The 24,239-nt window shown below is 42.1% G+C and overlaps 1 protein-coding gene across 7 annotated transcripts in view; it reads left to right on the top strand.

The window, feature by feature from the left end:
• Nucleotides 1–17,166, top strand: part of RASGEF1B (RasGEF domain family member 1B) — a 664,872-nt gene extending 647,706 nt beyond the window's left edge. For all 7 annotated transcript variants that reach the window (XM_042251549.2, XM_060417304.1, XM_060417306.1 and 4 more), the window contains 9 exons: nucleotides 170–244; nucleotides 2,104–2,199; nucleotides 2,311–2,413; nucleotides 3,856–3,935; nucleotides 4,082–4,177; nucleotides 10,624–10,719; nucleotides 11,088–11,211; nucleotides 13,128–13,200; nucleotides 15,762–17,166. In XM_042251549.2, the coding sequence (XP_042107483.1) occupies nucleotides 170–244; nucleotides 2,104–2,199; nucleotides 2,311–2,413; nucleotides 3,856–3,935; nucleotides 4,082–4,177; nucleotides 10,624–10,719; nucleotides 11,088–11,211; nucleotides 13,128–13,200; nucleotides 15,762–15,786 (768 nt within the window). In that variant the 3' untranslated portion in view covers nucleotides 15,787–17,166. The remainder of the gene's footprint in view (nucleotides 1–169; nucleotides 245–2,103; nucleotides 2,200–2,310; nucleotides 2,414–3,855; nucleotides 3,936–4,081; nucleotides 4,178–10,623; nucleotides 10,720–11,087; nucleotides 11,212–13,127; nucleotides 13,201–15,761) is intronic.
• Nucleotides 17,167–24,239: the final 7,073 nt, after the last annotated feature.

The following is a 24,239-nucleotide window of genomic DNA, read 5'->3' as shown; positions in this document are numbered from 1 at the left end:
TTAAAGATAATGACGGTTTTGAAGGTTAAAGGCTCATTTTACAAGCTGCTTGTTGAAAATGAGGATAGTGGCAGAAATTAAGAGACAGAATGGAAAGACCATTCCTTCTCCTTTTCTTCAATCCTGTTGAAGTTTGTGTTTCTTCAATCCTGTTGGGTTTGTGTTTCAGGAGAGGCTCAATTACATTGGCCCAGAAGAATTTGTTCAGGCCTTTGTGCAGAAGGACCCTTTGGACAATGACAAGGTAATGGGTCTACCCAGAGGTTAGCCCCGAAATTAGAAATGGAATTCTTTAGTCCATGATAGTGGGTATGAGAGACAGAAATTGGAACACTTTTGTTTTAGATTTAAAGATCAGGAAGGTTGTTGTTTTTTTTTTTTATTTTTTAAATTCATGTGACTCTATTTATTGCGATATTTGTTTTATTGCTGTAGTCTGGAGCCAAACCCACAATATCTCTGAGGTATGCCTGCACTTTGTGCACGAGGCTTTTTCTTGTTTTTGATCATCCTACACAGCATGTGGGATCTTAGTTCCTCAAACCAGGGATTGAACCCGTGCCCCCTGCAGTGGAAGCACGGAGTCTTAATCTTAACTACTAGATCACCAGGAAAGTCCCTCAGAAAGATTTTTTTTTTCAGCCATGTCTGATTCATCACACTTTTATTCTTGAGTCTGGTCTCCCAAGTGCCGTAACAGTATTCTTACCCTATCACCAACTTTTATCCTCTCTTTCTCCTTATTGGGAAATTTAATAAGCAAGTAGATGCAGGCATTTGTGATGATGAAGGTGGGAGATAAAGGATAATGGTTTTAGCAGATTAAGTCAGAAAGAAAATACGAGAGGATGCTCTGCTCATGATTCAACAGTAGCAGGGGCGGTAAAGACAGGATGCATGTCCAGTGTGCCAAGGACAGGTCTTTACTGCTCTGCCTCTTATTTTAAGGTGCATCCCTCATGGCAGGTTTATTGCCTGAGTACAGCCCATATGGGCAATAACTGATGGTAGGCAAGGCTGCAAGGTCGGCGTACACACACATAAGAAACTTTTCCTCGCGTTACCTCCAGAAGTATTAGGCAAAGACTGTATCACCCACTAATGAAAGCTCCTCTTTCAGAGTAGGGGCAGCAGCTGTTTTCCGGCCTTAGAATAGTTTTGCTCAGTACAGGAAGTGAAGATCAGGTTTTGCAATAGAGGCTACTGGACTTTTTTGTTTGCCTCATTTGGAAGGAAGGAAAGAGGGGTGTAATTAACCTGTTTAAGCTTGGCCTTGAACTCTGAGATGAGCTTAACTTCTTTTTGCTTTTGAACAATATGTCACTCACTCTCCAAAAACCAGGATGGTGTAAACTTCCGCTTTATCTACCTTGGAAAATACTAGTTTCTTGCTACACAGTGTTCCAAAATTGTCTCCTAGTCTTAGGAGAAAATTTTCTAGACTTCTATACTCTCAGCTTCTCCATGCTCTGTGAACAGTAGTAGGTAGTCACACCCGTATTAATTGGTCAAGATTGTTTTAGAATGCAGCCGAGACATATATATATATTTTGGAATGGTACTTCTGAGAACTGTTCTCACCCAGAGTAATTTAGTCTCCTGGGAGAGAAGGCACTGTCATGAATGCAGCAGAATAGGTTTCTAGATCTTCGGGTTTTCACAGGACTGTACTAAGAGACTGATATTTCTATTGAGAGCCCTGGGCTTCCCAGGTGGCGCTACTGGTAAAGAACCCGCCTGCCAGTGCAGGAGACCTAAGACACGCATGTTCGATCCCTGGGTCAGGAAGATCCCCTGGAGAAGGGCCTGGAAACCCCCTCCAGTATTCTTGCCTGGGAAATCCCATGGACAGAGGAGCCTGGCGGGCTACAGTCCATGGGGTCACAAAGAGTTGGACACGACTGAAGTGACATAGCACACACTCGCAGGAGAGTCAAGATTATTAGTGGCTTGTTCTCTTTTTCCCCTCCCTGCTGCCCCCCCCCATCCTCAAAAGTCTTCCTAATTCATAAACTGAGAATAAAGGCCCATATCTGACAAAAACAAGAGCCTCATACACCCTTTTTTCCTCCAACTCATCTGCTCATTTTACTTTCTCGATAGAGTTGCTACAGTGAACGGAAGAAAACACGGAACTTGGAAGCCTACGTGGAATGGTTTAATCGCCTCAGCTACTTGGTTGCTACAGAAATCTGCATGGTGAGAAAATGAATTTTTCTCCCAGCCCTCTATCTTACTTTTTCATACTTCCTTTGTATTTGTTGGGCCTACATGTTGGACAACTGCTCTCTTTCTTCTCGTTCGGTACAGCCTGTAAAGAAGAAGCATCGAGCAAGGATGATTGAGTATTTCATTGATGTGGCTCGGGAGTGTTTTAACATTGGCAACTTCAATTCCTTGATGGCAATAATCTGTGAGTGTTTTCTGAGAGATACGTGTCCTTTGTTTATATAGGTTATGTGAAATGGGCCCACTAAGAATTAGCAAATAGTACAGTTTTGTTCATGAAAACTGTACTTATTAATCCAGACTTGTTTCAGAATAACCAGAAAGCTTTAAATATACAAACTGATACAAATATGTTTAATCTTTTATAAGTATATAAGAATTTATGGAATATGTTTAGTTAATCTTCATCTGAATATTTATCTATAAAATATATTTGCCTAAATTAAGGATTTTAGAAAGCGTTTGAGCAGCTTGTGTATCGGGCATTATAGAAACATATGATCTGAAAGTAAATCAAATGATTCCGCTGGTAAGACAAGAGGTTGGCCTGAGAAACTGGAACATTTTCTGACTACCCTTGATCCTAGTACTTGTCATCTGCTGACCTCATTAGCCTCACAAGGATTTTTAATGCCAGCAACTATTCATTCAATAAACATAGGGCATGGGGGTAACACTGTGTCTTGTTTTTTTTTCCAGTTTATACCTGTTTTCTTGCTACGATTATTGATAATGACTGTTTCATTTAAAAATATCCTGATTTATATGATAAACAATATGGCTACCTTACACATTATAAGTACTCAGTAAATATGTGAATATTTACCTGCCTCTTTAGAATCAGGGTCAGTTTGAAGCCAGAGAATCTACTGAATTTAATTCAATAATTTTAATTTTAATAACCCCCCCTCATGAATCCATTTTTCCCTTAAAAAAACCTTTTTTTGACCCCTTGTCTCCCCCATAAAAATAACTAGTAAATCTTCAGCTTATTATCTGGCTTACTGCACAAAAATAGTGAGCAGAAAGGTCATCTAAATCAGGGACTTGAAAGGCCCACAGTCTAGGTAATAGAAGATTACCTAATTTCCCTCTTGTACAGTTAAGAAAATGTCAGGGCAATTTATATCACAGGAGAAAGTATTTGTAATACATCTAGCCGAACACTTGTATTCAAACTCTGTAAAAGACCCTACAGAGCAACACTATGTCGACAAATAACCCAGTGAAAACAAGGGCAAAATACCTGAACAGTTCATAAAAGAAGATACACTGATGGACAGACAGTATATGAAAAGAAGCTCTACATCATTAGTCATCAGAGAAATACAAATTTAAATTAGAATCACAGTGAAATACATTTCACACACTGGAGTGACTGAAATTAAGAAATCTGATTGAACCAAATATTGTGAGGATTATGGACCAAGTAGAATTCTCAGACCTGGGTGGGGTTGTGAAATGGGACCACTACTTTGGAAAATCGTTTGGCAAGTTTTTTTTTTATTTTAAATCTAACTTCCTTTTACTTAATAATGAACACTTTTTTCAGAATGCACCTTAGAATGACTTCTCTGATTTCTCTGTTTCCACTTTCTTTTTCTCGCCTTCCATTGTAATCGGAAGCTGGCATGAACATGAGCCCCGTCTCTCGACTGAAAAAAACTTGGGCCAAAGTGAAGACTGCCAAGTTCGATGTTCTTGAGGTATGTGAAGTGGAGCTCTTACTGTTAAGTAACATGTTGCCCCAGAGTTATTTGGGCTTTTTGAATCCAGCATTTAGAGTGTGATCTCATAAACATTCTGCAGGTGAGAAGTGTGTAGTTCATATTCTCCTCTCTTTTGCCTACAGCATCAAATGGACCCTTCGAGCAATTTCTATAATTATCGAACAGCTCTTCGTGGGGCAGCGCAAAGGTCTTTGACTGCTCATAGCAGCAGAGAGAAGGTATGTGTTTAAACAAGTTTTATTCATGGCCTAGTTGCCACATGTGGCACTGAAATGCACTGTGTGTGCACGTGTGCTAAGTCATTTCAGTTGTGTCTGACTCTCTGGGAACTTATGGACTGTAGCCTACCACACTCTTGTCCATGGGGATTCTCCAGGCAAGAATATTGGAATGGGTTACCATCCCCTCCTCCAAGGGATCTTTTCCACCCAGAGACTGAACCCATGTCTCCTGCAGCTCCTGCCTTACAGGCAGATTCTTTACCACTGAGCTTCCGGAGAAGCCCTGAAATGCACTGTACTCAGCTGCTTTTGCCTGTTTAGATCTAAGAAAGAAAGTTCATATGCTGTGGACATGTTTCTCACTTGCCACATAGGGAAGGGGGGATGCTAAAGAAGGAGGAAAGGGGAAGGCAACTTGGTAGCGAGCTTTGAAAATGTTATTATTGCATTATTTAAATGATTATTTTGTAATGTGTCATAGTTGTGTTTCAAGCAATAAATTAAGTCCTATGTTAAGATGACTAATGGCATTAGAGAGTAATTTGATTTAATGGAATACAAACATTTAAGCTCTGCACAAGGTAGCTGACTTAATGTAATCTTTTAAAGAATTAGCTTACCTCCCATGGTTAAGTCATTTATTTTCAGAAAGTAGGTTAGTTGCTGTAGCATTAGGCCTGCTGTTACTAATTGGGTATGTGGGTGGCGGGAAAAGTGCCAGGATGATGTCTGAGAAATGAATGGTCTTCACTCTACCTGCCCTGCCCTTAAAAAGTTTCACACTGTCCTGGATCAGCCATGCTTCTGACTTGGAAGGGCCTTTACCCACATTTCATACTTGGGAAGAAGTCATTTTGACATTAGGAGATCATGTTATTTGAGAAGTAAATACTTGGTTACAGTAAATGGGCTGATGAAGGTTGCTTGGTGAAAACAATTTTCTGCTTAGGTTCTACCCCATCTTTTAACTTGAACAATATGCTCCAACAAATCAAAGAAAATGAGGATACAAAATTTTAGGCCCTCTTGGTCGCTCACCCTCAAAAGCTTCAGCTTCGGTGATCTAAAATGAAAACAAATGCAAAAAAACCCCACTATCTTTTAAGCATGCTAAATTGCTTCTCACCAAAATCTAAAATATTGGTTCTGATCATGTTTGAGAGCTATTGTAAATACATTAATTTTTCAAATAAAGAAGCAAGGTTGGAGTGGGGGTGAAGCAGAGATGACTATCTCACTTAAGCCCAAGGGAGTATATAAGCTTTTGTTTATATTATTATTATTTTATAATGTTTATTTATTTGGCTGCTCCAGGTCTTAGTTGTGGCGTGTGGTATCTAGTTCCCTGCCCAAGGATCAAACCCAGGTCCCCTGCACTGGGAGTGTGGAGTCTCAACCACTGGACCTCCAGAGAAGTCCCTGTATGAGCCTTTAAGTACTGCTTTTCCACATCTCAGTACTTCCATGACTAGACTGAGAAAAATCTAATCAGAAGCTTTGTAAGCTTCAGAAAATGAGCACACTTGTGGGAGGACACCAGCACCCAGAATGTGCAAGGCCTTCTCTGCAGAACCTCTGTGAGTTAGAGGGGTCTCTGTCCTAGGGAGGAAGCGGCTGTAGAAGCCTCTGTCTTAATCAGGAACTGCGTGCACATAGGCATGCCTACTCAGTCGCTCGGTCGTGTCCGACTCACTGCGACCCCATGGACTGTAGCCCACCAGGCTCCGCTGTCCATGGGATTTTTCAGGCAAGAATACTAGAGTGGGTTGTCGGTTCCTCCTCCAGGGGTTCTTCCCAACCCAGGGATTGAACCTGAGTCTCCTGTGTCTCCTGCATTGGAGGGCATGTTCTTTACCACTAAGTCTGAAGCTGCAGCACTGGCCAACCCCCCCAACCAAGGTCTCAGTGAATGTTATGCTTGTGGGACTCTGATAGCTTTTTCCAGAAAAACAGTATTTACCCTTTCTGGCATTGAATAAATTCTGTCGACTTTAATTTCATTTTTTTCTCAAACCAGTTCTGTCTGAGCGTATGGATTGTATTCTGCAGTTCATAAAACAAATGGTATCACCACCAATTTTTTAAAAATATGACGTTTCTAGTTCACAGTTGTCCTCCAAGTCTATGAATGAAAGCATTTGGGGGCATAAGAGCCAACTTTGATTCAAGAGAATTGAAATCTTTTTTTGAAGTGAGGGTAAACTCTTTACCTCTGAGTTATTGCCTATTTTAAAGTCTTCCTGGAAACATGACTAGAATAATACAATCTTTGACATTCTTTGAATTATGTTTATGTGGCCAATGTGGTTTCTCTCTAGGAACCACATCATAGAACAGATTAAATCTATCTGTCACACAGGGGCCGTTAAATGATCCTTAAATAGCTGTTTTTCCTCTGAGTCCTTGTGTCTCCTGGTTTTTTAACCACTCCTCATGAGAGTGTATGCTTCTAAATACTTTCACCATCCCATTTCTGATCGTGGGAACTTATTCCTCCTCATCACCATTCATTTCTAGGTGTGGAACTGATAGCTCCTTTAAGGTGTAGCTGCCAAGTTTCTGAATTTAGAATATTGTGAAAGGGAATTAGGAAACATTACTACTTGAGAAGTTTTCCCACTAAAGCCTTCATTGAAAGACTTCTCAGACACCAAACTTTTGCTCCTGTTAGTAGCCTGTATGTCTACCTTAGCTCTGGAAACCCAAAGTCCTTATAGTCTCCTAATTTTTACTGTGGTGGCTTTGCATAGGGGCTGCTGATCTGAAGGGAACCACTGATGAGGAAATGAGAAGGTGAAGGAGCTTGTGAGACTGCTCTGTCTAGCATATGGGCGTCAGGAGTAGAGCAGGAAAAACAGGGGAGATTATTTCTGTTTCTGCATCTTGGAAAAGTAGTTCTGACAATCAATAGTGGATCAGTCCAGCAATTCCACTTTTGGGTATTTATCCAACTATATCAAAAATACTATATAATTCGGAAAGATATATGTATCCCATGTTCATTGCAGCATTATTTACAAAGCCAAGATATGAAAACAATCTTGTCCACTGATGGATGAAGAAATTGTAATTTATATAAATAGGTATGTATGTGTATATATACATACACACACACATATATATACAAATATATACATATGCAGTTTATTCATTATATATGTAATGGAATATTATTCAGCTATAAAAATGAATGAGGTCTTACCATTTGTGGTAATATGGGTAAAACTGGAAGATATTAAGTGAAATAAATCAGATTGAGAAAGACAAGTACTGTATGATCTCTCTTATATGTGAGATCTAAATGTATATATATATATGTGTGTATATATATATATATTTTGTTTTCATTTTAAGGCAAGCTTATAGATACAGAGAACAGATTGATGGTTGCCAGAGACATGAGGTAGGGAATGGGGGAAGGAAGTGAATTGTTCTTCACTTTTTTCTGGTTTAAGTAAATTTTATTTTTTAAAAAAGACTGGATTGTATGGCACACACCATGAATGCAAAGCTCACATATGTTATAGCCTCCGCCACCCAGCTCGAGGCATGTGACAAGAACTTCTGAAGAGTTTAAATATCCTTATAAGACAGTGAGTGATCAGTACCATATGTAGGTCCACCTTAATTATAATTCAGTCCTCATTTTCCTGATGATGATCCATCAGCAGTATTTGTCCTCTTGTATGGGGCCCATGGGTTTGGGGGGGATGCTTAATTGAGGTCAAGTTTTGTATTATTTAATTTAATCCTTTACAACCCAATGAGGCACTGTTTCCATTTTAAAGTGAAGAAACTAGGCTTTCTTAGTATGTTAGCCTTATACCTGGGGTTGGCCATCTTTTTCTCTTAGGGACCAGATCATAAATATTTTAGGCTTTGTAAATTGCAGTTTCTGTTGCAACTACTGAGCTCAGACATAGTGGCACAAAAGCAGACACAGGTGATGTGCAGGTGAGTGGATGAACGTGACTGTTTCACACGAAAGCTGTCTGGACACTGGAATTTTAACTTCATGCTCATGAAATATTATTCTTTTGCTATTTCCCCAGCCATTTAAAAATGTAAAATGCATGACCTCTAGGCCATTCCAAAACAGGTGATGAGATGGGCTGGCCTGTGGGCCTCAGTTGGCAGACTCATGGCTTATGTGGCCGGTCAAGTGTGGAGCCAGATTTGAAACTGGCAGAGGCAGAGCCTCTCAGTTCAGGCATTTGAAACTGGCAGAGGCAGAGCCCAACACCTTGCAGGCACAGGTGGTTTTGCAAAGAAGTGAGGTGCAGGTGTACTTTTATCCTTGTTGTGATGGCTGTTTAGTTCTAAAATAATAGAAAAAATAGCCAGTTTTAGATAGATACAGAGAATAGATACAGGCATATGAAGGCACCTTTACGAATTCAGTTTAGAGACTTCCAGACAATAGCAGATAATTCAGGGCTTCCATGCTGGTCCAGTGGTTAAGAATCCACCTTGCAGTGCAAGGACGCCAATTTGATCCCTGGCGTCCCACATGCCTCAGGTTCAGCTGAGCCCGTGAGCCACAACTACTAAAGCCTGCTCACCTAGAGTCCGTGATCCGCAACAAGAGAAGCCACTGCCACGAGAAGCCCAGACACCACAACTAGAGAGTAGCCCCTGCTCACTGCATCTGGAGAAAACCCGAGCAGCCGCCAAGACTGAGTGCAGCTGAAAGAGCAAAGTAAAGAAGGAAATTTAAAAACGTGTTTTTTTTTAAGTACATTCAAAAGTGCTGTCAAGAAATCAGCAAAACAAAAAAATAATCAAAGCCTATCTTTTTAAAATGACTTTAGGGGAAAATCTGAATTTCTCTCTAGAAGTGAAAATGTATGCTAATATTCTTGTGTATAAGCCAAAACATATGTTTTCCAGACCTCCCCTTCATCTAGTATAGATGTACCACGTGAGTCATAAGCTTAGGGAAACTTCAAAAACCTGCTCTTGGGTAAACAGCATAGGCCCACCCACGAGTGTTTGCAGCATCGTTTGCACTGTTGCAAATGTAGAATCTTCAAAAGCATGTTAGCATTTGAAAGAAAGTAGAAGTTACAAAGGGGAAGAACAGAGAGTCTTATTCTTTGTTCCTTCTGGATTTAGCAGGAATTAGGATACTGTCTCAGAGATTATAATTTTAGGTTAATTTGTTAAATACCACTCTATCAGACCAAAGATGTAAGGCAGGAAAGGCTTACTAAAGAAGGCTCATTGTCTTTTAAACAACTGTTAATTTGCACATTCATATTCCCCCCTCACCTGGGCCTCCCTCACAACACATTGTGCAAGGTATTATACTGCTTTGGTGCTTTCCCAAGAGAGCAGGTATTTACTTGTTCTGACATACACGGCCAGATTTGCTCAATAGGAAGTTTGTAGCAACTATCAGTGAAAACTCCCCGTTCTCATGTTATCTTGAGCTGTGTCTACAAGAGAAGGGGCTTCCCAGGTAGCTCAGTGTTAGTCACCTGTCAATGCAGGTGACTCAGGAGACTCAGGTTCGATCCCTGCGTCGGGAAGATCCCCTGAAGGAGGAAATGGCAACCCACTCCAGTATTCTTGCCTGGAAAATTCCATGGACAGAGGAGCCTGGCAGGTTACAGTCCATGGGATCGCAAAGAGTCAGACAGACTGAATGACTGAGCATATATACAGTTCTTCAAGGAAAAAGAAAATGTTCCTCTAAAAAGAAAAATCATCTAAAATGTAGATGCATAAATGATAGAAGAAGTACAGATCCTCACAGGCAGATGGGTCACATATTTTAAAATCTTAGTACCTGTAGGATTTTCCTGGTGGTCCAGTGGCTGACATTCTGTGCTTCCAATGCAAGGGTCCCAGGTTCAAGCCCCGGTCAGGGAACTAGATCCCGTAGGCTGCAACTAAAAGATTCTGAATGCTGCAACTAAGACCCAGCACAGCCAAATAAATAAACATTAAAAAAAAAAAAATCTTTGTACCTGCAGTGACAGGTATTCTATTAATATTTGGTTCTAACTGAATGAAAAGTAAGTCTTTTAGATCTTGTCCCTTTGATTATAATGAGAACTTTCAGATTTTACTATATGCTATTATATTGAGAAAAATAAGGAAAACAACCTGAATCCATCCATCTCCCATTGCCACTCATCTTTGCTTCGTTTTGGCTATTAACAGCATTTGCATGTTCAGAAAAATTATGTAAGGAAGGAAATGGCTGTCATGGGAGGTCAAAACACTGCGCCCATCCTAATCAATGGTAGCCAACTATGGGAGATGGTGAGGGACAGGGAGGCCTGGCGTGCTGCAGTCCATGGGGTTGCAAAGAGTTGGACATGACTGAGCAACTGAACAGCAACTACGTAATCCCTTCATTAATGTCCTGTATTGTTTGATGAGAGACTAAATGTTTATTTGCCCAGAACAAACCAGAATCTTTCTGTTTTCTCTAGATTGTGATACCATTCTTCAGTCTGTTAATCAAAGATATTTATTTCCTCAATGAGGGCTGTGCCAACCGCCTTCCCAACGGCCATGTCAACTTTGAGGTAAGCGTAGGCCGCAAAAACCTGAGCACAGAGGACCAGCCTCTCCACCAAGTGCAGAGAGGCCAGGCCATCTGAGCTTGATTCTGAAGTTCTCAAACCAAGTTTTCTCTTTCCTTGCTAATCTGTGAGAAGATAACAGTGCTAAGTAGAATAAATTAGCTACACCATTATTATTCTTATCCAGAGATATTTGAGTAACTTTTCACTACTACCTAAAAATACCAATCGCTGATTTTTCTTAAGTTAAGAAAATGATGTAGTTCAGAAGATTAGAAGCCAGAAGAGAACATTAACTGGAGTGGTTTCATCCAAGCTCATGATTTTTGACAACTGCCTTTCAATTCAACTTTCATTTGATTCTTTTGTAGAAATTTTGGGAACTGGCCAAACAAGTGAGTGAATTCATGACGTGGAAACAAGTGGAGTGTCCATTTGAGAGGGACCGGAAGATCTTACAGTATCTGCTCACAGTACCAGTCTTCAGTGAAGATGGTGGGTAGCCTATTAAGCTGTGGCTGCTACCAGGATCTGTAGACCCTACGATCAGGAAATCAGTGTATTAAGTGCTTGGTGTCTGATTCCTTATGTAGTATGAAACCTGTCTTCTGACCTGCTCCATCTTCAGTTTTCCATTGCACCAAAAACTGTGTGATTTATCCCTAAAATATTTGAGTCAGGCACTCACTCACTATTCAGGCACAAATAGTACATTTTTGTGTTTAAACAAAATTTTTATAATATTAGATCTGCAGAGCTTTGGGGCACAAATGGAAAGTTACAGAGGGATTTTTTTCCCCTTGTTCAGGCTTGCTTTAATGGAGAAAAAAGGTGTTTCATGACATGTTGATATTCAAGATAAACTTGAAAAACGAAGCAGTTGCTACCCGCTGCTATTTGTAAAAAATAAACCATGGAAAGTCTTAACCTGTTAAAACATTAGGGACTTTGAGGCAGAAACAGTAGTTGGGTACCCAAAAAACAGACTGGATATTTAAAGTTTGTAAAAGACTTGGGGATTGATTATATTACTCTATTATAGCCTGCTGCTAAGTCACTTCAGTCGTGTCTGACTCTATGTAACCCCTTAGACAGCAGCCCACCAGGCTCCCCCGTCCCTGGGATTCTCCAGGCAAGAACACTGGAGTGGGTTACCATTTCCTTCTCCACTATTATAGCCTAATATTATATAAATCAATTGCACTATTAACTGTTTCTCATGGTAGATTGATAGTGTTTATGATAATGACTAAAGAACATTTTGAATTAATAAGATCTATTCCAGAGGGGGCTTAATTGTTACTAACCTCTGAAGACAGGATTAATACCAAGCTTTTAATGCTTTAGAAATCTTTTTGACTTAAAATTAAAGTGAAAACATTAGAAGAGTGAAAAATTGACCTAAAAACCCTAACTTTTTACCTGCTGAAAGGTCTTTTTAAAAGCTAACAGGGGTCCAGGAGTCTTTTTAAAAGCCCTGGTGGTCCAGTGGCTAAGACTCTGCACTCCCAGTACAGAGGGCCTGGGTGCGATCCCTGGTCAGGGAACTGGATCTCATGTGCCACAGTGAAGATTGAAGATCCCATGTGCCACAGCTAAGACCCGGCACAGCCAAATAAATAAATCAATCCAGCAGAAAAGGCTCCCCATCCCAGTCCTCCTTTTTGTAAAGAGTATAAATGTGAGTGTATATTCCAGTCCTGTGGCTTGCCTTTATAAGCTTTTTTTTTGCCTCAAAAATTGTCTTAGTTATGGGCTTCCCTGGCGGCTCAGTGGTAAAGAATCTGCCTGCCAATGCAGGAGATACAGAGTCCAGTCCCTGGTCTTTGAAGATCCTACATGCTGTGGAGCAGTTAAGCCCATGTTCCACAACTATCGAGACTGTGCTCTAGAGCCCGGGAACCGCAACTACTGAGCCCACGTGCTGCCGCTCCTGAAGCCTGAGCATCCTAGAGCTCATGCTCTGCAACAAGAGAAGCCACCACAATCAAAAGCCCTCTCACTGCAACAGAGAGTTGCCCCCGCTCACTGCAGCTAGAGAAAAAGCCCACCCAGGCCAGCCAAAAATAAATAAATAAATAAAAACAAACATAGATATATAAATAAACTTAAAAAAAAATAGAACCTGGGAGATATGCTGGGGCATGTCAGACTTGCATGTCTTTCACAAGTATCCCTTTAAAAAATAATAATAATAAATTGTCTTACTTAACCAACTGCTTTTTTGGTCTAGAGGCTCCTGGCAAAATGGTGTTTTGTGTTTCTAAAGCTTCCCAATTGTAATTCGATGCTTTAAAGAGTGTGCTTTGCTGTAGGGTTTGGCTGAGGTTGAATGGGGGATGAGTGGAGGTGGGTAATGTATCAGAAGAAGGCTTCGGCATTCATGCATTCTTCTTTTTGGTTGATTGTAGCTCTCTACTTGGCTTCCTATGAAAGTGAAGGACCTGAAAATCATATCGAGAAAGACAGATGGAAGTCCTTAAGGTGAGTCTTGTTGCTTCTCATTGCTGTACAAATCTAAACATGTTGGCCTTAAGTGAAAAAAGCCACGTGCTTGCTGGAGGAAGTCCCTGCCTGTGTGTTGCAAGCCCTCTCTGTAGCTTATCTCTTGATTACTAAATCTTTGTGGCTTGAAATCTTCATTGTCATCCTTCAGTTTTATTGCCTTTTTTTTTTTTTTTTAATACTGGCAGATATACAGTGACTCTGTGCTGCTTTTTCTCTCCCAGTATTTTATGGGATGAGGAACTGAGATTTCCCCATGGTGTGTTACAAAGGCCTCTGACACATTTTCTTCATCTAAAAGATAAGAATTGTTCTAACACTAAAATTTTATTTGACCTGAGATAAAAAAGACCAGTTGGTTTAGTAAATCTGAGAGTGTCACTTATTGCCTAGATCTTGGTCCCCTCTTTGGTTTGGGAGAGAGTTAGGACTTGAAACATAATCCACAATCTTTTCAAATTTAAACATTTTGTTATTCTATTAATATTTTTGAACAAGACTAGGATAGATGAATTTGTCTTTTAACCGCTTGAGATGCTTTAATGGGCGAAAATAGCCCAGGATATAGAATTACTATAACCAAAATTACTGTTTGTGTATTTTTACTGAGAGACTCTGGGAGTGTGTGCCTTTTGGTACGAGGTTAACAGGCCCATTTTCTCTTCTTTCCAGAGTCATTTGGGAGCCTTCATTAAACTCCATCAGGGCTAGGTTTTATGAACCAGGGTATCTAAGATATATTTGCTTTTGTGTGATTTTGTTTCAAAGGAAAATTTAGGCCTTCTTTGAACCTTTTATAGAGGAGAGATAAGGTACAGAGGCGTTGGAATTATTATCGTTAGAACAAATCATGGTGATAGGCAAAGAACTGGAGCTGTTTCTTCTTTACTCTTCTGCTCTGTGAGCCCTTAGGGTGAGCACTAGCTCCTCCCTCATGTCTGCCACAGCTCTGGACATGCTCCTGTGCTGTTGAGCAATGACACTGAGGGTAATGCAGGTGTTGGGCAAGGCAGAGCACCCCCAAGGAAGATAAAAAAGAAGTATGCGATGGTTCTTTGCAAAACCACACATGCTAAGTGGATACTAAGGCTCATTAAAAGCAGAGACATCACTTTGCCAACAAAGGTCCATATAGTCAAAGCTCTGGTTTTTCCAGTAGTCATGTATGGATGTGAGAGCTGGGCCATAAAGAAGGCTGAAGAATTGATGCTTTTGAATTGTGGTGCTGGAGAAGACTCTTGAGAGTCCCTTGGACAGCAAGGAGATCCAACCAGTCCATCCTAAAGGAAACCAGTCCTGAATATTCATTGGAAGGACTGATGCTGAAACTGAAGCACCAGTACTTTGTCCACCTGATGTGAAGAGCTGACTCATTGGAAAAGACCCTGATGCTGGGAAGGATTGAGGGCAGGGAGGAAAAGGGGATGACAGAGAATAAGATAGTTGGATAGCATCACTCAACAGGCATGAGTTTGAGCAAACTCCAGGAGATAAGGGAGGACAGGGGAGCCTAACACACTGTGGTCCATGGGGTCTTAAAGGGTTGGACACGACTTAGCAACTGAACATCAACAACAGATTCTCAAATGATGTACCTACCTGGACTAGCAGTTCTCCCAGAAAATCTGAAAGACTTCAGTGCTTAATATTTTGCTGTCCTTTTTTAAAAAATTAGTTTTAAGTTATTTTTTATTATAGTTGATTGACAATATTGTGTTAGTTTCTGGCGTATAGCAAAGCGATTCGATTTTATATATGTGTACACACATACATACATATATATATAGAGAGAGAGATAGATACTTTTTCAGATTTTTAATAGGTTGTTACAAAATATTAAGTATAGGTCTTTGTTGTTTATTTTATATATAGTAGTGTGTATATGTTGGCTTCCCCCATGACTCAGAGGTAAAGAATCTGCCTGCAGGGCAGGAGATGCGAGTTCGATCCCTGGGTCAGGAAGACCCCCTAGAGAAGGAAATGGCAACCCACTCCAGTATTCTTGCCTGGAGAATCCCATGGACAGAGGAGCCTGATGAGCTACAGTCCAGAGGGTCACAGAGTCAGACATTACTGAGGTGACTTAGCATATACATATCTCAGTAAAGCTGGAAAAAAAAAAGAAGTTAATTATTAATATAGAATTTCTAACTTACCCTATATACTTTTATCACTTTAGAGATGTGGAGAAATTCCCAAACTTGAGTATAGCAGATCCCAGGGGATTAGCGACTTAGCACGCATGGACAGTGTGTGTATGTTACTCTAAAATGTCTCGTTTATCCCTCCCCCCGCTTTCGCCTTTGGTAATCCTGCTTTGTTTTCTGTGTCTGTTTGTGTTTTGTCCGTCAGTTCGTTTGCGTCATTCTCTTAGATTCCTCATACGAGTAATATCACATGATATTTGTCTGACTTACTGTAAACTATTTAAAATCGAGCTTCAAACACGGGAAAGACAAAACTGGTGTTAGGTGAGGATTCTCACCCTCCTTCAGATCATCTGCCGCCTTCCTTCTGATCGTGTCTTCTTCACTCCTCAGATCCAGCCTCCTGGGCAGAGTTTAACACACGGGCTGCTGGTTGCTGCCGCCGCCGCCGCCGCCACCGGTTCGCATAGATCATCGAGGGGCTGGCCTTTGTGTTCGGGAATCTTGTGCTACCAAAAAATCATGAAGTCCCTGCAAACACGCTCCCTCAAGAGCAGATGGGGACCTTGCTCCCTGCAGCTGACAGATTGACTCAGATTCTGTGAGACTGAAATGTTCACTGAGGACACTTGAGAAAGAATCCTCTGAGGGTCCCAGCTCTGCAATGATTCATCTCCTGGAATTTCCATGTGAATCACAGCTCTGCACCTGGATGGAGCTTTCTTTTGTGTGTGTATGTGTGTGGTTTTTTTGTTTTGTTTTGTTTTTAATTTGGTTCAACATTTGCTGCTAATGGGACTTGCCCAGCTGAGGGCTGGCTCTTAGGAAGCCCATGATTCTTTGTTAACTTAAAAGAAAAAGGGAGAGAAGATAGGGGAAGCAAGCCTTCCTTTTAGATCCCAAACTGCAGCTCAGTGGCGTTGCCCCAGAGGGATCAAGCTGGCTGGAAGCCAACCTCGGACTTGGTTTCCCTGAGCTCAGGCTGTGTTGTGAATTCCCCTCTTCCCTTTTCCTGCAAGGTTTTGAGTTGGCTGCTGGTTAGCAAACTCCTTTTTACCCATATAAGTTATTTAATATAATAATGAAGCTCAACACTGTGGTAGGAAAATAGCCACTAGGAAAAAAAAAGGCAGAGTTTGTCATTGGACTGCGTAACTTTCTAGGACTGTCTGTTTTCTTTGCCCTTCTGAGCTGTTTACAACTGACCACTGTGTTCTACAGATGTATTTTTTGGTAGTTTTTTTTGTTACTTAGTTTTCCATGACGTGTATTATTTTTTCCTCTTGTAAATTTAAATTATCTGACTGTAAGAGTCGTGGGGGAAAAAAACCCCATGGTCTAATTACAATTTAATTTTTTAACAGTCTGTTATTTTTCATTACCTTTTGGAATCTGTTGGCAACTGAACATGTGAACAGAAAACAAATTGGTAAAGTTCCCCCCTGGCCCCCTACCCACTAGAGCAGTGAACAAAACAAATGAGAAACATCTTGCTGTTAACTCAAGAGGTCAATCTAATTGTGAAATAGTTCACCTTGTTAAACATCTAAACAAATCTGTAGTTGCTCTGCAAACAGCCATTATATTTATTTACTCTAGGAGAATCTGTAGAGTAGTAAACTGTGCTAATGAAAAAAACAAGACATCATGTTCAAAACAGAGATGTATTTGAAAACTTAATGACATGGTTTCAAAACACAGAGCATGTCTGTATTCTGCACGCCATCTCAGCAGACCGAAAATGTCTCTAAGCTGTCCCTTTACAACCATCAATATATTTGACACTCTGCGGCCTGGAGTTGTGATGCCTTTCTTTTCTTTCACGGATGGAATTGATGGGGAGGTGGGGGCGGTGGGGGACTGGAGTCTCAGTCATTTGACTCAAGTGACTGGCTGGAAATGTGTCTTGTCCTTGGAGAAGTGGCCTTTAGAAATATGTGTGTGGCTCCTGACTTTCTTGAACCCAGTCTCCAGAACAGGAAAGTGGTAGTTGCTCAGCTGTGACCCACTTTTTGCGAACCCATGGACTGTAGCCCAGCAGGCTCCTCTGTCTGTGGGATTCTCCAGGCAGAAATAGTGGAGTGGGTAGCCATTGCCTTCTCCAGGGGAACTTCCCGACCCAGGGACTGAACCCAGGTCTCCTGCATGAAAGCCAGATTCTTTACCGCTGAGCCATCTTTTAATAAGCATCACTTGCCAGATACATCTGAATGTTTGGCATGGATCATCATCCCCATGCTTTTAGGTGTGGAAATAGGTGCATCAATAATGATGATGATTTGTTCAAGGCCATGTAGCTAATAAGAGACACAAAGACTTGACCTAAACCTTCTAATTTTAGAGCCCAGGCTTTAAATCACACTGTCCAGCCTTCTCAGACTTCAGTATAACCTTCCAGCTTTCGAGGAACAGGGGGCTCTTGATGACTTGCAGGTGTGGATTCTGTAGGTCTGGGGTCGGGTGCAGGGAATGCTGCTGCTGCTGGGCCTAGAGTCTGAAGAGCAGGGTGCCTGACCGCACTGCCTTCCGTTCCCTCCGCTGCCTCTCCCTGCACTCTGCATGCTGCAGGTGTTGCCGTGACGGCAGCCGTGTCCATCTTTCAACCACGTACGTTGGGGGGTCTGCAAATGATGGGCTGCTGCCCAAATCTCCTCCTTTTATTTGAGCCACAAGGTGACAATTGTTGGAAAGAATTGAGAAAAAAGTGTTTCACGATACATGAAAATGACATGAAATGCAAGTTTCCACATCTATAAGTGAAGTCTTTGGGATACAGACACGCTTGCTTACACACTTCCTCGTGGCTGCTTTTGGCTACAAACCAGGGTCTTATAGTTGCAACAGAGAGAATGGTCCACAAGGCCTCAGATATTTACTCTCCATCCTTTACAGAAAGAAAGTTCGCTGCTGACCTCGACACTCTTGTTCTGAGCATTACAGTGAATTTGCAAACATGCTCTAAGATTTTCTATTTAAAGCATTGTTGTTGTTCAGTCGCTAAGCTGTGTCTAACTCTTTGCGACCCGATGGATGACAGCACGCCAGGCTTCCCTGTCCTTCACCATCTCCCAGAGTTTGCTCAAACTCATGTCCCCTGAGTCAATGATGCCATCCAACCAACCTATCCTCCTCTGTCATCGCCCCCTTCTCCTGCCCTCAGTCTTTCCCAGCATTAGGGTCTTTTCCAATGAGTCAGCTCTAATGAGTGGAATTAGATAAATGGGGCTAGTGAACATTTTTTTCCTAAAGTGATAAGAGGCTTAACAAATTAGGGATTTTTAGAGATTATAAGGCTGTTTAAACCGTAACTCTTCACGGAAAGAGTTACCATTCTCGTGCCTTTTGTTTTCATGCCCACATAAGCCAGCAGTTTTAAACCAGGAACTAACTGAGCTGTGGCAGTCATTCACCATCCTCCTCCGGGTGCCGTCCTTGGGTTTGGGTCTAGGTGCCTTGATCGTGGCTGCGGCTGGATGGAAGTCTGGGTAAACACAAGTATGAATGGCACCCCATAAATGTGGATTCTGATGTGTTCTGTTCAGACACGCCCTGCATTCCTCAGCTGCGGGCTCTGAGCTGAGGCCTCACATCAAGCTGAGTTGGGTGGGGAAGGAAGAGAGACCCCTTTCAGGATTTGAAGTGTCCCTTGTGTTGCAGGACAAACCCCCTGTGTATGAGGACACAGGCCCAGGTTCCCCAGCGGTAGCCCGCCTTGCATCTAACAAAGAACATCATTGGAAAAGGGTTGCCTTGCATCTGTCTTTGAAGGTATTTCAGCTTTCTGTCTCCACCGGCCCCGCTCTGACACCCCTGCTGTTTCCTCTCGCACCTCTTGCACCTTTAACACACTTGCGCTTCTTTCTGTACTGCTGCCCGTTAGCCTCCTGCATGTAGAATCCTGAGAAAGCACAGCTCAGCCTTGGAAGCTGAGTTGCTCAACTGTACAGGCTACAGTTACATCAGCTACAAATGATAGAGGTGCTCTGCCTTCCACTTCGGTGCGTTCTGTTTACCCTGTGGCCTGTCTCAACAAAAGCCCCTGCCTCTATTCCAGACGTGTCTTGCTATTCTGATGGAGAGTGGACCGCTGGGGATAGAAACGTGGGCTAGAAAAGTTGATTTTTTTTTTTGTGGGGAGAGCTAACAGTTCAAAGGAATTCCTGAATTGGCTTCCTGGAGAAAAAAATGTGCTTAGTGACCTGGAAACTAACTAAACATATCACACTCAAAGAGATTCTGATGACGACTCTATTAGCTTTACCCTTAAGACATTTTGAAAAGGAAAGACTTTTGTCAGACCTGGGCTTCCAGAGTTTTAACAGAAAATTGGGGACTTCCTGGATAAGTCAAGCCAAAAATTTTTTTCTGGGTTTGAACGATTAGGCAATAGATTTCAGTTCTCTGCTTCATGTCATCAAGATCACTTGACGCTACTCTGTGCTAACAGAAGAGGTTGGGATTGGAGATTAAGATATCCTTACGTTGCCTTTGTTAGAGGTTAGAGGCTTGAAACTATCAAATAAGTCCGGATCCATGCCAAATAGACCCTAATTAAAAATCTGCCTTAATTCCATACTTAAGAATCAACTTCTCTTAAAGGATGCATTTTTTTTCTTTACTTAATGCAATGAGAACATTCACAGGTAGTCAATTCCCTCTTTAGTGCTAGCAGGCTTTGGCAGGTTTAAACCCCATTCCACAAGCCTGAACCCTCCTTCATTTCGCTAAGATTTGATCTAATGAGAAATGAAACAGCCCAAAGTGTGTACTCATGTTCTGGATAACATGAGATAGCAGTCTTAGAATATGGTTGTGCGTGATTCTCCAGGCAAGAATACTGGAGTGGATTGCCATGCCCTCCTCCAGGGGATCTTCCCGACCCAGGGATCATCAAACCTGCATCTCTTTTGCCTCCTGCATTGACAGGTGGGTTCTTTACCACTAGCACCACCTGGGAAGCCCCAAAATATGGTTAGTTGTTGGCAAACTTAAGTTTAAATGTGCACATAATCCAACACGTTAGGACTTCTGTGTAATGGTATATGGAACACAATTTCCAGAAGTAAAGAAGAAGGGAACAAATATTTCTCGGAATAATCAGGAAAATTTTGGGTTCCTTGAAGAGTACCAAATCAGTGGGCTTTCTACCTTAAAAGCAAGTTTGCTTTTTTTTCCTCTTTCCACCTACGCTGCTCAGAGAAAATGAAAGCATGAAATCGTCTTTTCCTGGATGAGTCACTGTCGGAAAGTCCGTTCAACAGTGTTTGTCCACTTGGTTGAGACAAGGCAGTGGGAGGACTGTGGGCCTTGTTCAGTTTTTTACTGTGCGGTTATGGATCCTCGTACACGTAGGTGAACCATGTGGGGTCTTCATGTGTGCTCAGTACTAAAATGTCGAATCCAGGAGCTGGTTACCTGTCTGGGAATATGGGGTCACGCAGAGTCGGACACGACTGAAGCAATTTAGCAGCAGCAGCCCCCTTATAATAGTCTGACTTTGGAAATGAGTGTAAATTTGAGTGATTCTGATCCAGTCTCTTTGTGACCTGCTAGGCTCCTCTGTCCATGGGATGCTCCAGGCAGGAATACTGGAGTGGGTTGCCATGCCCTCCTTCAGGGGATCTTCCCAAACCAGGGATCGAACTCGCATCTCTTATGTCTCCTGCATTGGCAGGCAGGTTCTTTACTACTAACGCCATCTGGGAAGCCCAAAGAATGGGAGGCCTAAGGGCTAAACCTCACTCTCCCCAGATTTTCTGGACTTTGGGAGAAGTTTCCCCTGCTTTTGGACCTCAGTGTCTTCAACTGGAAGTAATGAGTCTGGATTGACTGATGTCTGCTGTTCATGGTCTGAGAGTTTGTGGTTTGGGAAAGCACTTTCTCCACTAACTAGACTGAGAGGTGAGTTAGCAAGTAAATACAGCATCCTGCATTTGTGCTGCCAACCCTTTCTTTCTGCCTGGCTCTTTTGTGTTTTGTTGGTTGTATCTGAAGAGGGAATGGATAAGAGGATAATTGCTACTTGATTGGAGACAAAGAAGTGATAAAGGCTCAGCGTCCCCCTCCAGTTCAACTCCGCACAAAGAGATAGGGTTCTTTACGGTAAAGAGTGATTGCTACCCAGACCAGAAACCAAAAAATTCCCTTTGTGCAAGTCCAGTTCTGTGATTTCAAAGGTGCTAGATGAAGAAAGCATAGTTTCCAAAGACCAAAGACTACAAAAATGCTTTGTTGTGTAGACTATATCTTTGCCACGGCAGCTGTTGCAATTATGCTGGTTTGTACAGATAAAATCTTAGATAAAGTGCCTGTTCACACCTAGTCATTTACAAATGAGTCAATATTTGGCTTAAAAGACCAAAACTCAGTCTCATGATGATCAGAGTCCACTTCTGCATTTTGTCAATTTTCGTATCTTAAAAATGATTGGAGACCTCCTCTGAAGACTCCTGAATTTGACATACATTTTACAGGAAGTCCTACATGGAAAGAAACCAGCAAAGGCATGGATCAGTTGTGTGAGTGTGGATACCTTCTCTCCTTTGGCTACAAATGCTCCCTGAAGCCTAGTCCAGGAAGACCTGTGCAAAAAAGAAAAGATCAAAGGAAGGAACAGGCAAACAACTCAGAAGAGAGAGAAAACTGTAGAGGGATATGTAAATGACAAAGCTTTGGCAAGTGGAAGAATTAAGGAAGAGATGTAGCATTAGTAGTGTTGGAGCTTTTGAAATACTCAGACACTGAAGATCTAATACGAAAACAATGAATCAAGGAAGTCTGTTCTCTTGGGAAATTACAAGCTATTTAGCTATTAAAATCGGTATCAGGGAAAAGGATAGAACTAGATAACTAGGGAGGATATTTTCAATTACTGAACTCCTTAAAATAAAGTTTATAAAATTCTGGAAAACAGGCATCACCAACCCTTCTCCACCTATTCGAAAATTGTCAAGGCCTTTGTGCAGGGCAGAGAAGCGCTGGCAGGAGGGCATGCTTTTTCAGGCAGTTTAGACTCAGATAGGAAATAAGGATAACTCACAGTGTTCCTTAATGCCCCCACAAAGGCTCAAGATTTGTAAAATGCTCTTTTTCTTTCAGGGTGTTCACTTGGCTTACAGATAAACCCAGCCATGCTGCGATGGCCAGGTACACAGTGGAATAAATGGGATCCCTTAGCTCTGCTCTTAAACTTTATAAGGAGGTGGGAATGCAGTCCTATGACCAAGGTATGCTTATAAAGAGAACTTCTTATATTCAGAGAATTCAGAGTATGGTGCAAATCATTTTTAGGTTTTTCTTGAGTAGTTTTTCAGCCTGTACTCTGTTAATCTGGAAAGAACCCGAAGGGAGTTTTACGCTGCCCTCATGGAAGGCAAGAAGCTTTTCAAGTAGCACTAGTTGTAAAGAACCCACCTGCCAATGCAGGAGATGCGAATTTGATCCCTGGATTGTGAAGATCCCCTGGAGAAGGGCATGGCAACCCACTCCAGTACTCTTGCCTGGAGAATCCCATGGACATACAGAGCCTGGCAAGCTATAATCTATAGGGTCGCAAAGAGTTGGACACAACTGAAGCGACTTAGCACCTGGGGTTTCCCTTCAGATGGTAAAGACTCTGCCTGCAATGCAGGAGACCCAGGTTTGATCCCTGGGTCAGGAAGATTCCCCCTGGAGAAGGGAACGGCCACACACTCCAGTATTCTTGCTTGGAGAATTCCATGGACAGAGGATCCTGGTGGGCCCCAGTCCCTGGGGTCACAATGAGTTGGACAGGACTGAGCAGCTAACATACATGGAAGGTATGAAGGAAGATAGTTCTGGAACCGCTAATATCAAGGGAAACACTGACTGAAACTGCCTGCATTTTGAGCAGGCATGGTGATAACCAGTTGCATGAATTATCTTAAACAGGAGGTCCTGGTAAGGAATATGGAACTAACAAGATACCAACAATCAGAAGAGTTCAGGAAAGGTCAAAAGGAGAGTGGAAACACCAGCCTGCATATGCTACTAACCTCCCAGAATCCTCCTCACTGGAATCCATCTTGGCTGAGTGATGCATGCGCTGCCAGGAAGGACCCTGATGGGCCAGCCAGAAGCAATTCGGAAACTAACCCTATCACCATAAAACCCAAGACTGCAAATCACATGGCAGAGCAGTTCTCCTGGGTTCCCTTACCTTCCTGTTCTCCACCTGGCTGTCCTTCCCAATAAAGTCTCTTGCTTTGTCAGCAAGCAAGTCTCCCCAGACAATTCATTTCCGAGTGTTAGATAAGAGCCTACTTTCAGGCTGTGGAAGAGGTTTCCCTTCTTGCAGCACTAAGCTTGGCCACCTCTTTCAGCATAATCCCCAGGTGCTATAGTAACTATGGAGTCTCTTCTCTTTGCCTTAACAAAGAGTCCTATCCATTATCCTTGCTTGGAGTGGGCCTGGGCCCCAGGAGGTTGGTGGTCACGTGCTCTAGAGGGTAGGGGATGAATGGAGGCCACTCAGCCTTGTTAGTATCAGACAACACTATTTCTAGCAAGGCTGGCACAGCCCTACCTCCCATTCCTCCACCTTAACATTCTCCGTGCCCTGGAGCCTCTTCGAAATGTGCGTTTCTTCAGGGTCTGCTGATTTTAGCTAGCAATTTGCAGGTTTAAATTTGTTAAGCCAACTCATACCGTTGTGTGATTGACAGAATCATTTCATGTTGGTTGTCTAGCTGGTAGAGTATTAGGACATATGTGTGCATGCGTGCTAAGTCTCTTCAGTCTGGTCCCACTCTTTGCGACCCCATGGACTGTAGCCTGCTAGGCTCCTCAATACATGGAATTCAGCAGGCAAGAATACTGGAGTGGGTTGCCACGCCCTCCTCCAGGGAATCT

This window comes from Ovis aries, chromosome 6 (genome assembly GCF_016772045.2).
Source record: "Ovis aries strain OAR_USU_Benz2616 breed Rambouillet chromosome 6, ARS-UI_Ramb_v3.0, whole genome shotgun sequence".
Lineage (NCBI taxonomy): Eukaryota > Metazoa > Chordata > Mammalia > Artiodactyla > Bovidae > Ovis > Ovis aries.
This window is presented reverse-complemented; position numbering and strand designations above follow the sequence as displayed.